Genomic DNA, 13,854 nt, shown 5'->3' with positions numbered 1-13,854 from the left:
TGCAGTTACCCATCATCAAGTCTATTGCGTTGTTGCGTATCATTTTAACCCGTAATTTCTTTTTTGGCGCCTAAACCTTTCAACTCGCACGGTAAAATTGTACTATGAACTTCAGCAGCCGACACTGAATGCCGGTGATGTGCGAAGGTGTTTATTATATTTTAAACTCTACTTATTTGTTTTATCGTTTTACGTGCGTTCTTAGTTCTAAGTATATTCTGTTGATTAGTATTTAATTAAATATGTATAGAAAATCACTACATTTCAAATTCAATGCTTACTAAGAATTTCATCAATGAACTTTTTATTTACAAGAAGTGAATATTATTAAAGAGAGAATAAATTTGAACATGTGAGCACATTTAGTAACCTCAAAACAATGTTTACATAGCGAAACGTTATACTTGAAGAAAGATTGAAGTTAATGTTATTTTTTTTAAATAACTCTTTTTGTTCATTTCAGTTGTATGCTGACTTGCAGATATAAATTAATTTACAGACAAGTGTGCAAAATGAGTATTTTTACTCAAAACATAAACCCAATTACTGGGACCCAAACATGGGAGGAAAGAGATACAGATTATGATTACTATCAAGAAATTGCAAGATCAGCCTTTGCTGACATGTTGCATGACCACGAGAGAGTAGGTATTTATTATTATAAATGATTCAATTGCTAGTCTCATTTATTTATGATTTTTTTAGAATGTAAAGTATTATCTAGGTCTCAAAGCAGCTATTGAAAAAATGCATAAAGCAGGTCAAGAAGCAAATGTTTTGGATATTGGAACTGGAACAGGTTTGTTGTCCATGATGGCAGCACAATTGGGTGCTGATAGTATAGTAGCTTGCGAAGTGAGTAAAACTGTATTTACATTACTACTATCCCAGTAAATTGTAACTAAATATGTTATGTTTTCTGTTAGACTTTTAAACCAATTGCAGAATGTGCCAAAAAAATAATAGAAAAAAATGGTTTTGGTGATAAAATAAAATTAATTTATAAAAGGTCTACCAAGTTGACAGTTGGAAAAGATGGTGATTTATTGAAAAGAGCAAACATATTGGTTACAGAAGTATTTGATACAGAACTTATAGGAGAGGGTGCTCTTTCAACTTTCCAACATGCTCAAGATATCCTTTTAGAGGTAGGTGAATTGAAATAAAAAAATTACAAATTTTAAAATGAAGTGAAACATTTTTTACAGAAAGATTGCATTGTTATACCTAGCAGTGGGACTATTTATGCTCAAGTAGTTGAGAGTACATTTGTCAAACGATGGAATAGAGTTGATCCTTTAAAACATAATAATAGTGAAACTACCTTGATCGAAGCTCCTGATGTGACACAAAGTTGTTCCGGAGCTTCATCTGTGCATGATATACAACTTTCGCAGTTACCCCAAAATTCTTTCACTGCATTGACAGAACCACTGCCAATGTTTGCGTAAGTAGATTTTTTCTTACAAGATTTGCAATAACGAGATTCAGTAAAAAATATTTATAACAATAATCTGCTACTTTTAGATTTGATTGGACTGGTAGGATTAGTTTGAAACTCAACGATAAAGTAGTTCTTAGTGTTAAACCTATAGTTGGAGGAACGGCTCATGCTATTTTTATTTGGTGGGACTTAGATATGGATATGGATGGCCAGGTATATATATAAAACAGAAGGGCTTATAAAATTTATTCATATTTTCATCATAAAACATTTCATGCAGATCAAATTAAGTTGTGCTCCAGTTTGGGCACACCCAGATGTGCAGACTAAATTAAAGAATGACATAAAATATGAAAAACTGGCAGATCAAATCCCATGGAGAGATCATTGGATGCAAGCTGTTTATTATTTACCGAATGACTATTATGTAACACCAGAAAAAGAAATTTCTCTTACTGGTTACCATGACGAGTATTCCTTTTGGTTTTCTTTGAACAACACATCTAAGTACAGTTTTTTTAATTGTTGAATGTAAATAATGTCAATTTTAATTATGTTTTGCATACTTACAATTCTTACCATTTTTAGAAACGAAAACTTAAAAAGACCAATATGCGAATGCTACACTCACCTAGCCCTCTCCAGGACTCGTATTGGTCAGTGGAATGACGAGAAAAGAAACAATAAATTCTTGGAAGCAATATCTAAAAAAATTAATCCAGACTCGGTGTGTCTCTGTTTTACTGATACGTCACTCTTAGGTCTTTCAATTGCAAAAATGGGAGTTAAAAAAGTGTACTTATATGAGATTAATTCTCTGTCTTGTAAAACAATCAAAATGTACGTGAAGAAGAACAATCTTGCCGACAAAGTGACGATTGTCGATTCAGCTGATAAATTACCTTCAAATGACGAAGTCACACTTATTTTTGGTGAACCTTACTTTGTCTCGTCCATATTACCTTGGGATAACTTGCATTTTTGGTATCTTGCTTCTAAATACCCACAAAGTATTTCTCGTGTTCCTTACAGAGCTGTGATAAAAGGTATTGTGGTAGATTTTAAGGATCTTCATAAAATTCGAGCCCCTCTAGGAATCTGCGAAGGTTTTGATCTGACAATTTTTGATGATTTGGTACAGGTAACATTTAAAAGTATGTAAGAACATAAAATTTATTTGTTAGTAATAAAATTAATGTCAGAATTTTTTGTAGTCTTCAAGTGCAAAGGCAGATAGTCCAGTAGAAGCTCAACCTCTTTGGGAGTATCCAGGAACGGCACTTAGCTTACCTTTTACAATAGCAGACTTCAATCTTAATGAAAACGTCCAGCAACTAAGTCGGATTGATGTGAACTGCAGTACTCCAATTGTCACGTAAGATACTTTTGAACATTTTTAACTCATTATTTAGACATCTTAAATTAATTTTTTATATTATAATAGAAATGGTACATACAATGGAATTGCGATCTGGTTAGATTGGCACTTAGATGAAGATACAGTTGTATCAAGCGGTCCTACTGAAGATATATTTCCTGGAAAAAGAATATCATGGGATCCTTATACCAGACAAGGAGTTCACTTACCTCCAAATACCGAAAAAGTAACTAACGAAAACACTCTTGAAACATTTTTCAAATTTAATCCACAAGAAGGGACATTGCGATTCAATTTTAAAATGATAAAAAAAGGTGAATAAAAGTACTTTTGCAGTCTCAATATAACTTGTATTGTAATATAAATTATATTTTATTTTGATAACCTGGATAACCCGACAAAATATTTTTATTTTGCAACAGACAAATTTTAGAAATATTTTTTATTTATTTTTAAAATATATTGTCTCTCTGTCAATCTTTTAAAATAAAACTCATTATTTACATTAACTTAATTACTGTTTAAACATTTTCAAAAAGTAGTATCAGGTAATGTCCTCAATTGCTTGGCCAGTCTTTTTCCAATCAGTTTTGGATATGCTTTTTGTTTGATTAAAAATTCTTTGCTCTGATGTGTCACTGCACCATTTTCTAATTGAAATCTAAAATTTGTCAGAATAATATATTTGCAATAAGTTGTTTGAACTCATTGAAATATTTACATAAAAGAGAGTAAGTCTTACTTGCAAAGGTAGTGAAGTGGTCCAAGCATTCCATCTTTTAACCAAGGCTTGTTTTCAAGTATTGAAAGGGCTAGGGCACCACTCTCCAGAGTCGAAAGACAGCCTTCTGTAGGTTGTGTCCTAATTACATACTCACTAGTTGAAACATTAACAAGTTTGCATGACTTTAACTTACTTAGAGCAGGACTAGCAGTATACATTGCCTGCAAAATAAAATGAGAGACAAGTTCAGTCTACTACTTCTAAGTATCCAAGTCAATGTTATAGTAGAAAAAAGGAAACCTTAGCTTGAGGCCAAGTTCCATCCAGCAGAACTAAATTGTAAGGCTTCTGACCATCTGTTCCAACAGGAGTGAATTCATTCAATGGCACTGCGTTAGGAGATGGATACAACAAAAGAGTATCCGGGTCATTTAGAATTTCCATTAAACCCTCGTGTTTTGCAGAAGGAAATTTTTTACCTCTGAAAATAAAAATTTTTAAACTTAGCTTACTTTTCATAACTTAAACTGTAATGTACAAAGTCTCTTGCCTATACGTGATACACTTCCCAGCCTCAAGTGCCAAAGTAAGCATGGGAGCAGTTCTCAAGCATCTCTTAACCTCAGCAGGATGCTGGAGAACAACTATTCTCGAAGAACACTTGAGCGGTGTCGTGGGCAAACCTGGACACCAACACACACCTGCCGGTCTCCTGTTTTACAATTACCAAGAATAATTTATCAAAATTTCTTTCAAATAACTCTAAACAATTGAATTTACGTGGAAATTCGATGACCTGCACTGGAGACACTTGTCACGCATTTCCGGCGGATCAGCCGGGATGTTGGAGAGTTCCTCCCAAATTTCACTCTCGTCCTTCATCCCCCCCCAAAACTGAAGATGTTAATTGATTGTTAAAATAACAACAAGGTCTCCAACGTGCTCACATTGTTTTGATTAACTGTTTACACTTACACACTGTATACACAGTGGAACCATGTGACCTACTCCCAGTGACGGCGGTGACGCTATCTGACGCTGTGACAGTCGACAAACAATTTTAATGTAGAACTAATGTGGTTGGTGATGATTATTTATCAGTTATTGCAGATAAAACTTACCGATTCTTTTTGAAAAACTGTATTTTACTTCTTTTTCTGAATATAATTTATTTTACGTTATAACGTACATACTTACGTATTTATTAATAATTTGCAATTTATTTCTTACTTACATTTTCTCTTCACTATAATTTTTTTATAAATATATTGTGTGTGTTTAAACTTTCAATTAGTCATATAAAAATTTTTATCCAACTGAAGAGATGTATACAAAAAATAGTTGGATCGAAAATATTTTTGCTATAATTAAATTAATGAAAATTCATGAAATTTATATCTATCTTTAAAACGTTAAAAAAAATGTTATTTATTGTTTTTCTCGCAGGTACTTTAAAATGATCCTTCGAGATTTCTTACAATTTACTGGTAAACATTTCTTTGAAATTAAAAAAAATTTTTTCTGCAACTTAGATTACCTAACTGTGGTTACTACTGAAAAAATTACATACCTTCAATGAGTTTGGTAGTAATAAGAATAAATTGAAACTCAATATTACAAAATCCTGTCGAACAGGAGAATTTAATTATCAAATTTACACAAATAAATACTATATAAATAATATTACAATATCAGATTTTAATTTTATACATTAATTAGCAGGCTCAATACAAGTTGGCATTGCAATGTACTATGGTATTATAATGATTTAGTTTTAGGTTTTTGCCTTTCAAAAACCACATTTGAGCTCTCAAGTATTATTCCTTTTTTTAACTTTAATCTTGCCCTTGGCAAAATTTTATAAAAAGTACAAAAAAAGTTTTAAATTACTCCGATTTTGAACCTGAACTAATTTCAGAACGATGCTCTAAACGCTCTTCGGATGCACCGTCAACACTGCTATCATCATCAATTATTGGTTTATTTACTAATTTTTTATCATAAGGAATGTTTCTCTTGTTACCAGGAAGCATCATGGGTACAACTTTTTTATTGAAGTCCGGTGGCATGAAATCGCTGCAAAACCTATAAAAGTCATAGCGAGTCTCGATAATGCCCAATTTCGCCATTTCAACCAATAAATTGTCCAAATCAGCCACATAATTTTCATACTTGTTTCTCCGAATAATTAAAGTGTAGATGCTTGATAGTTTTAAAACGAATTTTTCCGATTTGATTCTTGTCTTTAGACCGAACTTTGGTTCCATAGCTTTCCATAGATATTTGTACAGTCTGGGTGTTACCCAACTCTTGGGTTTTGGTAGTTTTGGTTGTTTGTATGGTTTGCCACTTACGTAAAATGCCTTATTGATAGGTTTTTTAAGTTTCTCTTTTTTCCGGGCTTCTTGGGCAACTTTGACACGTCGTAATTTCTCGTTGATTATAGCTTTTTTCTTTTCCTGCTTACGCTGCTCTTCATAATTGTGCTGGTTACTCGCTTCAATTTTAACCTTTAGAGCCTCCGTTTTCTTTTTAATCGTTGCCCACACTGATGGATCAATATTCGAAGTGCTTTCTTGTAGAGCTTTCTCCCTTCTGCTTATCATTGGTCTGAGAAAAAAAAATTATCTTCATTACTCTGTTCTTTAAATAATTTATATAAGTATCTTTTGCATAAAAATTACATACTTTTCAGTCAAGAAGGCTCTGACGCGTTCATCATCAGTGGTAATCGTTCTGTTTTTATTAGACAATGGATGAGAGGCAGAAGAATGTGGACGAGAAGGAAGGGGGCCTTCCTCGTTGCTGTTGTACACTTCTACATCTACAAAGTCGTCAACATCAACATTTTCTTCATCAACCTGTAGTTCACTCTCTTTGGTTCGTTTTGGAGTTTCAGGAATTGCACTCATGCGAAAGGCTGCAATAGGCTTTCCGTGAAAAGTAAGAGTAGACTGAGCCGGTGCTAGTGGTCGGAGAGAGTCATCTTGGTTTTCAGTACTTTCAGAATCGTAAGTGTGTGAAATTTGCAAATTCTTAGGCATTTCACTGATTTTCAGTTTTATATTAGATTTGTCAATTTTATCAGTGGATGGTATTTTCTTTGTATTACTGACAATTTGATCAACTGGAACATAATTTTCTGAGCCTGGTACCATTATATTTTCCAAAATGATGCGTGGCTTCTTAAGGCCAATGTTTGGTATGGCATTTTGAACGTCACGAAGCGTAGAGATAGCAATTGATTTCCTTTTTTCATCCATTTTTTGTGATTCGTTAATCTGTAAAACAAAAGATTTTAAGTTTTTCCATCAGAAAAATGACAAATACAAAATCTAGACTTACAAAATCATTCTCAGCTTCACTTTTTTCTGTTCCAAATGATGCTTCAAACCAACTCTTCTCAATATTTGATCTACGATTTGAAGTTGAGTTTTCTTTATTTTCTACATTATTCATTAAGTTGTCCTCAGTCTTTTTTTGAAGTGATCTACTACGACTAGTAGCTGTTGATGCTGCATTAGGAGTATTTTCACTTCTCAAACTGGAATCTGATGCGTTTCCTTCATTAGTTTTATTGGGTGACACTTCAACACTTGCCTCGATCTTTTTACCCTGAGAAACATCATCGCTGCTATTATTTTCTTCTAATGCTTTTGAAAATTTTTGTACCACGTCAGAGCTCAATTGATGCTTGTCAGTAATTTTATTTTTTGAAAAAAATTTTGCAGAGTATTTAAGCTGTCTCTCTGTTTTAGAAGTTGAAGGTGTGTTAACACTCAAATTCTTTAAAGATCTTGGGCTTTTGGAACTATCATGAATTTTTTCTGTCAAACTTTCACTTCCAAAAACTTGATCAAATTTATTTTTAAAATCTTTAACAGCGTTTTTAGAAGATTTGAAAAGTCTTGGCCTCAATTTTTTTTGCATTTTTGAATCATCATTGGTTGACTCACTTAAATTTCCTTCAGATCCTTCAACGTCATTCAAGTTTTTTGAAATAGAGTCGGTTTTATGTAAAACTTCCATGAACACATTATTTTCTTCACTTGGTTTTTTTGCCTTCTTTAGAGCTTTAAATTTTAATACCTTTCTCTCAGGCTCGTCACTGCTTTCATTTTCCACTTGAGGATCTTTTGTAACATTTGTATCCTCTGAAAATTTTATGAATTGAAAATTTTGTCAGTCAAGATATAAATATGCAATTATTTAAAACACAACCTTCATCAAAGGCAATTTTTTTCGCTTCTCTTTCAAAGACTCTTGAAGTACTTGATTCCGACAAGTTTGTGTACCATCCTTCAGTCCACCGAGAAGACTTTACTGTTGAGTTTGAATTTAATACAGAACTAGCACGTGTAGTCAGGTTGAGGGATGTTGATGGACGCACAACTGTCCTGTTTGCCCACAATGGGTCCGCTAATGTAAAAAAACAGACTCATTTTAAGTCTATGGAATATAAGTATATTACAGCCGGAAAATCAACAAAATAACATGTAAGCATCTAACCGTTCTCCAGAATATCTGTGTTATCATTTAAGATGCCTGAGATGTTGCTTGACCTCCGGCTTCTGGTGATTCTTCGTTGAGACATTTTTATTTGATTGATGTCTTAAATACAAACGCCAACAACTTTATAATCAAATTTTTTCAGTTTATCATTACTTAATTCGTTTTTGAAATAGAGAACAAACCGTTCAAAGCTCCATTAACAGTAATGTAATGTTTACAGAAAACACGAAAGGTTTTGACAAGCAAACATGAAGTCGTGTTAAAGTGTGTTCACCTTAAAGAGAATATCCTCTTTGACCAGAAACTTGCAAAGCTGAACAAGTTTTTACAGCGTTGCGAGCTGCAGTTTGTTCAGTGAACTGTGCTACCGATGATCGGTAACACATTTATGTACCATATAAGGTATACCTTCATAAGGTAAATACATGTGCGATACCGCCAATATCGCAACGCACTTTTTCATAATCTATATAGTCTAAAAAAAAAAAAAAAAAAAAAAAAAACAGTTTATTCGATACTTAGTGAAGATAGTGTCTACCTAACTCAACAAAAGTAATTGACGATTAATTAATTTTTTTATACTTTAATACAATTTTTCATGAATTCTATTCTACCACATGTACAATTAGATAAGTACGTAAAACATTGATGTGTGAACAGTGAAACACACAATCTTCGTTTGACTAATATGATCATTTTTCCATCGCGACATCGTGATTCATTAATAGGACATGCAACGTTTTCAATAGTGTTTCGCGATATGCGCATAAACAAATTTATTAATTTGAATAAAAAAAAATAGATAATTAGCATGAGAGCAAAAAGTATGGAAAACGGTATTTGAATATTTATGGGACATGTAAATAATAATTTGTAAGGAGTTAATGAAAAAAGTATTTTTTTTTTTTAACTGTTTCAGCATGGGTACATTTACCCAGTATTAAACCATACAAATTAAGATTGATTTGATCACGATTTATTGATGTTGTGCAAACTTAAGAGTTTCCATACCGGTCTAACTGCTTTGAAACTGCTTTTATGTAAAATAATGAGAAGCTGCATGAAGCTGATACCTAAAGGATTCAACGAAGCTAAAATTGATTGTATTTAATTGGAAAAGTTGCACCAGCTGATTATAAAAGAGTCTTTTGCATTTACTAAGTTTATTAGATTGAAAAACTATATTTCATGAGAATAAATGCATAACTGAGAATCAAACAAGCTCTTCATGAAATTTTTGGTTTAAAAAATTTATAAGTGTCCGGAATATACCATCATCCTTATGAAGCTTGAAAAATAGTTTCAACAAACATTATTGTGATCTTTGCATCATGTTTTGCAGAAAAATGGTGCGATAAACAAATTTTGAAACGCGAGCATTTAACTCTGACAACGCTACTGAATGTGTGTAGACAGAGTTTAAAAAGCTCAAAAATGTAAAACGAATGATGTGGTGTTTGATTTCGTCAGATAAGGTCAGTACTAACGTCAGCCTTATCAGAATGATAGGAAAACATTTTAAGACAAGAATCTTTATAAAATGAAAGCGAGAAAGAGCTTGAAAAAAATTTATCGCACCGTAGGTGTTTTTTTACATTAATTAATTAACGTATAGGAAAAACAGAAAATATTAGATGTAAAAAATATAGTTCGTCTCCGATGCGAAAAGCCCTTGAGAACAAGAGAAAAATAGACACAATGAGGGAAAAAAGGAAATGACTATCAATATCTTAAACATACAAAAATACATGTTATGCTTTGTTGGAGTACGTAAATTTAATTGAACGAAGTTTTAAACATAATTAACATAATATTTACTATTTTAAATGTATTTAAAGTTCTTTTACTGAAATAAATTAACAGCTCTTCAAATTGAACCAATGTTTTTATTTTTTTTTCTTTCAGCATAACTCATTATCCCTACCACCAAACTCGTATTATGAATCATAATTTTTCGTTATATTCACAATAACTGACACTATTATGTCATTACAATTATTAATGAAAAAAAATAAAATAACGAAAGAGTGAGTTATCAATGATACATATTATACACACAAAACCATAAATTACTGCTTAAACGAAAATAATAAGTATTTTTAAGGATTTATGTAGTTTGAAAGGTTAATCATCGCGACTTTGCCATGTCAGTAACAAGATAATACAGAGCATTATTTAGATATTGAGATATTTTGCAAAATTTCTTGGAAGATTAATAAAATTTATCATACGAGTAACATAAAATTGAGAGATGATATTTGAACAAAAATAATTACTAAAAAGGATGAAGATCAGGAAACATAGTTATTACCGTTTTATTGCTTATTTCGACTTAAATCAATTTCTGACAACTTTCAAACGTCCATCAAATTAACGAAGGTTATTTGTCTATTATTTGCTTAAATTTTTTAAATTTATTTTCTGTTGTGTTTAATTATTTTTACACGCTAAGGTGTAATATAATTTTCACATTCGAGAAGACATAGATCAAGATTTGAACTTAGTTCCATTGTTGACAGTAGCAGTTTAGTTTTAATTTGACAATTAAATAAAATCTTCGGTTTGTTTTAAGTAATTGTTTGTAATAATATTGTAAAGAATTTTCTAAATCATAGTTCTTCGTTCATACAGGTATAGATGCTTATGTACTAATTAGTTCAATTGTAAAATTTCTAGGTAAATTTCGAAAATCAAATCATCCAGGTCATAAATGATCAACCTCGAATGCTTAATTAAAGAAAAAAAAAAAAAAAAAAAAAAATTGGAATTCGTGATTAGCCAATTTTCTACGTACACATATACTTTAGTTTTCCGGGCAGCGAAAAAGTCAGCTTTTAACAGTGAATCTATATGATATCGAGAAAATTTTCAAGTCTCAAGTACCATTCCACTAAGCCATAAGATAAGGAGAGTTGTTCCCTCGTCATCACTCACCATGCCAATTTTTCTCATATCTCGCAAAAGTGCCTATGCCTATACGTTACAATCTTTCTCTAGTGCACGCTTCAACAATCTTCGACTATTATTATCGTACACGTTACGTAAAAGTACACGCTCGTACAGTTGAGATTTTTCTCGGCCAAACAATCGTTTACACTAGTACAGTCTCGCTCGGCTTCTTCGACTAGCAACATCGCGTGTCAGCCAGTCGAAAGATTTTTTTTCATCCCAAAGCATTATTTATCCGTCCGTTCTGAAAAATGTCGGTCCTGCTCACTCTGCAAAACGACGTAGTTTTTCGGCACTTTGCATGGTGGTCAGCCGCAATGTCGGCGAAAATGCTATGCATGATGCCACTCATCGGACGGCAACGTTTTCGCAAATTAGTTAGTATAAACGACATTACGTACATATACATAGATTTACATTTGATTATAGCGAGTTTTTTTTTTTGTCGCTCACCCGTTGAATAATCCAATGCCGCTCAATCAATTATGCAAAATTATACTCGACCCCAAGCAGAAACGATACTTTCAAGTACTTTCAAGAGTTAGATGTGCTCACGCGAACGAAAAGTGCTTGTTACAATGATTCTGTGCATATACTTGTAAAGTACCCTGAAAATCACTCATTTATCTGTGTTAGATATTTATTGTCATAATGTTGTTCGTGATAGGTGTATTTGAATCCCGAGGATGCTCAATTTGTCGGCAAAAAAGCGCGTGTTTCTAACGACGACCCTGATGTTGAGCGCCCGCGACGAGCCTTTCTCAACGACCTCGAGAACATCCTACCGTGGTTCATCAGCACCAGCATCTTCCTTACGACCAGTCCCAGGCCAGCTTTGGCAATCAATTTGATGCGCATTTTTGGTATCAGCCGCATCGCTCATACTATTGTATACGCTGTCATACCGATACCCCAGCCAGCACGAGCTATTGCTTACTTCGTCGGATACGGAGTGACCGTCTACCAAATTTATCTTACTCTGTTACATTACTATTAGCGTAATATTTTAATAGATGTGTTCTTTTATATAATGTTGTGAAGATTTTGGGTTCATTGTGGCTAATGTTTTTTTTTTTTTTTTTTAATTTCCATTGTTTTTCCAATAAACGAATCATTGTGATTGTCGCATTATGCATAGTCATTGAATCTAAAAGAGAAACTAAAAAAAGGCTCTCCGTACAAGTCTAAGAACATTTCTGCTGATTCATACAAAGTTCATGTGCATACAAATGTCTCTATTTCTATGTCTTGTTATCAGGAAACTTTTTACGACTATTTTTTGTATACAAAAACGAATTGAATATTAATTAATAAGAGTCATTGTAATGAAAGTCCGTAGTAATAAAGGTCAGAAAAAAGTTCGTCACAGACGGTGTACTGTAAAATTAGCCATAAAAATTTTTTCAAGATGTATCATACGTATAATTTATAGAGTGAAATGTATAATGATTAAGAAACTACAAAAATTTGTGAGATATAAATCGTGTATTGAGACATTATTTGATTACTAAATTTTTACAGTAAGAAAAGAACTTTTAAGAAAGCATATCTTTAATTTTTACTTATGTTTACGATTGCTTTAAATATCAATGGTTTAGAATAATAGGTAAAACGGGATACAATATCTTAAATATAAAAATGTAATATTTTTTAAGACTATCAAATTTTGTATGCACATTATAATGAATATAATAAAACCGTTTCGTTTGTGATTATTTCCTCAAGTTTTTCAATGTAAAATATGTATTATTTATTTGTACACATTAATAATCTTTTAATAAATCAATAAATAACTTCATTTTATTCATTAAGAAATTTAGAAATAATTTGGTATGAATAAAACTATTTACTAAAACTGATTATAAACTAAATATTTGTAAAATTTTAAATAAAAATAGAGAATAGGAATAACAAAATAATTGGGATCTTGCACAATTTTCAGAAATAATTTAAAAATTAAGTTTGGATGTAATTATTGAAAGTTTATTTTTTTCAGAATTTTTAGAGCTCTTTTTCTATACAGTAAACAAATTATTAAAAGCGCTAAATTTGAATTGCACCTCTTCTCTTTCGAAAACGCCTTGCCATTGGTCATTCCAGTATGACGTCATAAAGACATATTGTAGATCATAAAAAAATAGAAACATACTGAGATCCTTCAATCTTTTTAAATATTTATTTACTGTTTGTAATGATAGCATATGTAGGTTAGTGTGGAAGCAAAATTAATTTATATAATCTTAAGCATCTAATGATTATAATTTTCTGCTGCATTCATTACACTAGTCCTATTCTAAGAAGAAATTTCTAATAAAAATTTGACATCCACCTTAAAAGTAACGGCAACTCATAAACATACTAAATTATATGTGAAATTTTTTTAAATAAAATAAGCTTCTTATACAATGAAAAAGTCATTAAGCTCTGTTTTATGAAAAAATTTTGAAGCACATTGTTGGTTTGGAGCACATTTACCAAGCTTTAATGAGAAAAAACTAAAAAATTTATATTTTTTTTGGTTCACAGAAATAAACAATACACAAAACATTATTTTCAAAGTAGACAAAAAACTTTATATACAGTGTATCACGGTTTACCAAATACCATTAAAAACTTAATTAAAATCACGAGTAACTCTTAGAACATCTCAGAAAACCTACAATTGTATGGACGAATAGCAAGAGACACTTTTTATGCTCTCAGATAAATCAAGTAATATTAAAATTTGATACACAACTACGAAATTTTTCTCTGTTCCACAAGGTTTTCACAGAGAACAAAATATTAAACATAGACTAGAAGTTGATTGTTTTCGATATAAGATACACTTCTAAAAAATTATAATTG

The 13,854-nt window shown here is 31.7% G+C and overlaps 4 protein-coding genes across 6 annotated transcripts; 2 read left to right on the top strand and 2 right to left on the bottom strand.

Moving 5' to 3' along the window:
* The first annotated feature begins 191 nt into the window (after nucleotides 1-191).
* Nucleotides 192-3,154, top strand: Art7 (arginine methyltransferase 7). Of its 3 annotated transcripts, none has more exons than XM_089591132.1 (10): nucleotides 192-352; nucleotides 464-644; nucleotides 706-855; nucleotides 927-1,148; nucleotides 1,209-1,447; nucleotides 1,528-1,657; nucleotides 1,725-1,951; nucleotides 2,033-2,579; nucleotides 2,659-2,819; nucleotides 2,889-3,154. In XM_089591132.1, exons 2-10 carry the CDS (start codon nucleotides 468-470, stop codon nucleotides 3,142-3,144), a joined length of 2,109 nt encoding a protein of 702 aa, XP_089447258.1. In that variant the 5' UTR covers nucleotides 192-352; nucleotides 464-467; the 3' UTR covers nucleotides 3,145-3,154. The 3 variants fall into 3 exon arrangements, with proteins under 3 accessions (XP_089447258.1, XP_089447256.1, XP_089447259.1); XM_089591130.1 differs by having other exon boundaries at nucleotides 2,033-2,585; XM_089591133.1 differs by lacking the exon at nucleotides 2,889-3,154 and having other exon boundaries at nucleotides 2,033-2,598; nucleotides 2,659-2,751.
* A 69-nt stretch (nucleotides 3,155-3,223) lies between these two features.
* On the bottom strand, nucleotides 3,224-4,551 carry Dtwd2 (DTW domain containing 2). Its single transcript, XM_014348567.2, has 5 exons — nucleotides 4,343-4,551; nucleotides 4,097-4,258; nucleotides 3,847-4,027; nucleotides 3,565-3,767; nucleotides 3,224-3,483 (listed from the first exon to the last, which is right to left on the bottom strand). Exons 1-5 carry the CDS (start codon nucleotides 4,426-4,428, stop codon nucleotides 3,354-3,356), a joined length of 762 nt encoding a protein of 253 aa, XP_014204053.1. The 5' UTR covers nucleotides 4,429-4,551; the 3' UTR covers nucleotides 3,224-3,353.
* A 690-nt stretch (nucleotides 4,552-5,241) lies between these two features.
* On the bottom strand, nucleotides 5,242-8,274 carry LOC106636185 (uncharacterized). The gene is made up of 5 exons (XM_014348505.2): nucleotides 8,056-8,274; nucleotides 7,768-7,965; nucleotides 6,892-7,700; nucleotides 6,235-6,827; nucleotides 5,242-6,156 (listed from the first exon to the last, which is right to left on the bottom strand). Exons 1-5 carry the CDS (start codon nucleotides 8,138-8,140, stop codon nucleotides 5,433-5,435), a joined length of 2,409 nt encoding a protein of 802 aa, XP_014203991.2. The 5' UTR covers nucleotides 8,141-8,274; the 3' UTR covers nucleotides 5,242-5,432.
* A 2,900-nt stretch (nucleotides 8,275-11,174) lies between these two features.
* Nucleotides 11,175-12,079, top strand: LOC106636265 (microsomal glutathione S-transferase 1-like). Its single transcript, XM_014348614.2, has 2 exons — nucleotides 11,175-11,384; nucleotides 11,675-12,079. The coding sequence occupies exons 1-2, from the start codon at nucleotides 11,259-11,261 to the stop codon at nucleotides 12,002-12,004; spliced, it is 456 nt and encodes a 151-aa protein (XP_014204100.2). The 5' UTR covers nucleotides 11,175-11,258; the 3' UTR covers nucleotides 12,005-12,079.
* Nucleotides 12,080-13,854: the final 1,775 nt, after the last annotated feature.

This window comes from Copidosoma floridanum, unplaced genomic scaffold (assembly GCF_036245765.1).
Source record: "Copidosoma floridanum isolate Cflo_tuat_1 unplaced genomic scaffold, Cflo_Japanese_pri ptg000013l, whole genome shotgun sequence".
Taxonomy (NCBI): domain Eukaryota; kingdom Metazoa; phylum Arthropoda; class Insecta; order Hymenoptera; family Encyrtidae; genus Copidosoma; species Copidosoma floridanum.
Note: the sequence above shows the minus strand (reverse complement) of the source record. Positions and strands in the feature narration are given on the sequence as shown.

Coding starts and splice junctions, on each gene's coding strand:
- Dtwd2 (XM_014348567.2), bottom strand. CDS start 4,428: ATGAAGGACGAGAGTGAAATTTGGGAGGAACTCTCCAACATCCCGGCT. Junction 4,259..4,342: donor GACAAGTGTCTCCAGTGCAG/GTCATCGAATTT, acceptor ATTGTAAAACAG/GAGACCGGCAGGTGTGTGTT. Junction 3,484..3,564: donor CCACTTCACTACCTTTGCAA/GTAAGACTTACT, acceptor GACAAATTTTAG/ATTTCAATTAGAAAATGGTG.
- LOC106636185 (XM_014348505.2), bottom strand. CDS start 8,140: ATGTCTCAACGAAGAATCACCAGAAGCCGGAGGTCAAGCAACATCTCA. Junction 7,966..8,055: donor CACAGATATTCTGGAGAACG/GTTAGATGCTTA, acceptor TTTTTACATTAG/CGGACCCATTGTGGGCAAAC. Junction 6,828..6,891: donor GTGAAGCTGAGAATGATTTT/GTAAGTCTAGAT, acceptor TTTGTTTTACAG/ATTAACGAATCACAAAAAAT.
- Art7 (XM_089591130.1), top strand. CDS start 468: ATGCTGACTTGCAGATATAAATTAATTTACAGACAAGTGTGCAAAATG. Junction 1,149..1,208: donor CTCAAGATATCCTTTTAGAG/GTAGGTGAATTG, acceptor CATTTTTTACAG/AAAGATTGCATTGTTATACC. Junction 2,820..2,888: donor TGCAGTACTCCAATTGTCAC/GTAAGATACTTT, acceptor ATATTATAATAG/AAATGGTACATACAATGGAA.
- LOC106636265 (XM_014348614.2), top strand. CDS start 11,259: ATGTCGGTCCTGCTCACTCTGCAAAACGACGTAGTTTTTCGGCACTTT. Junction 11,385..11,674: donor GGCAACGTTTTCGCAAATTA/GTTAGTATAAAC, acceptor TGTTCGTGATAG/GTGTATTTGAATCCCGAGGA.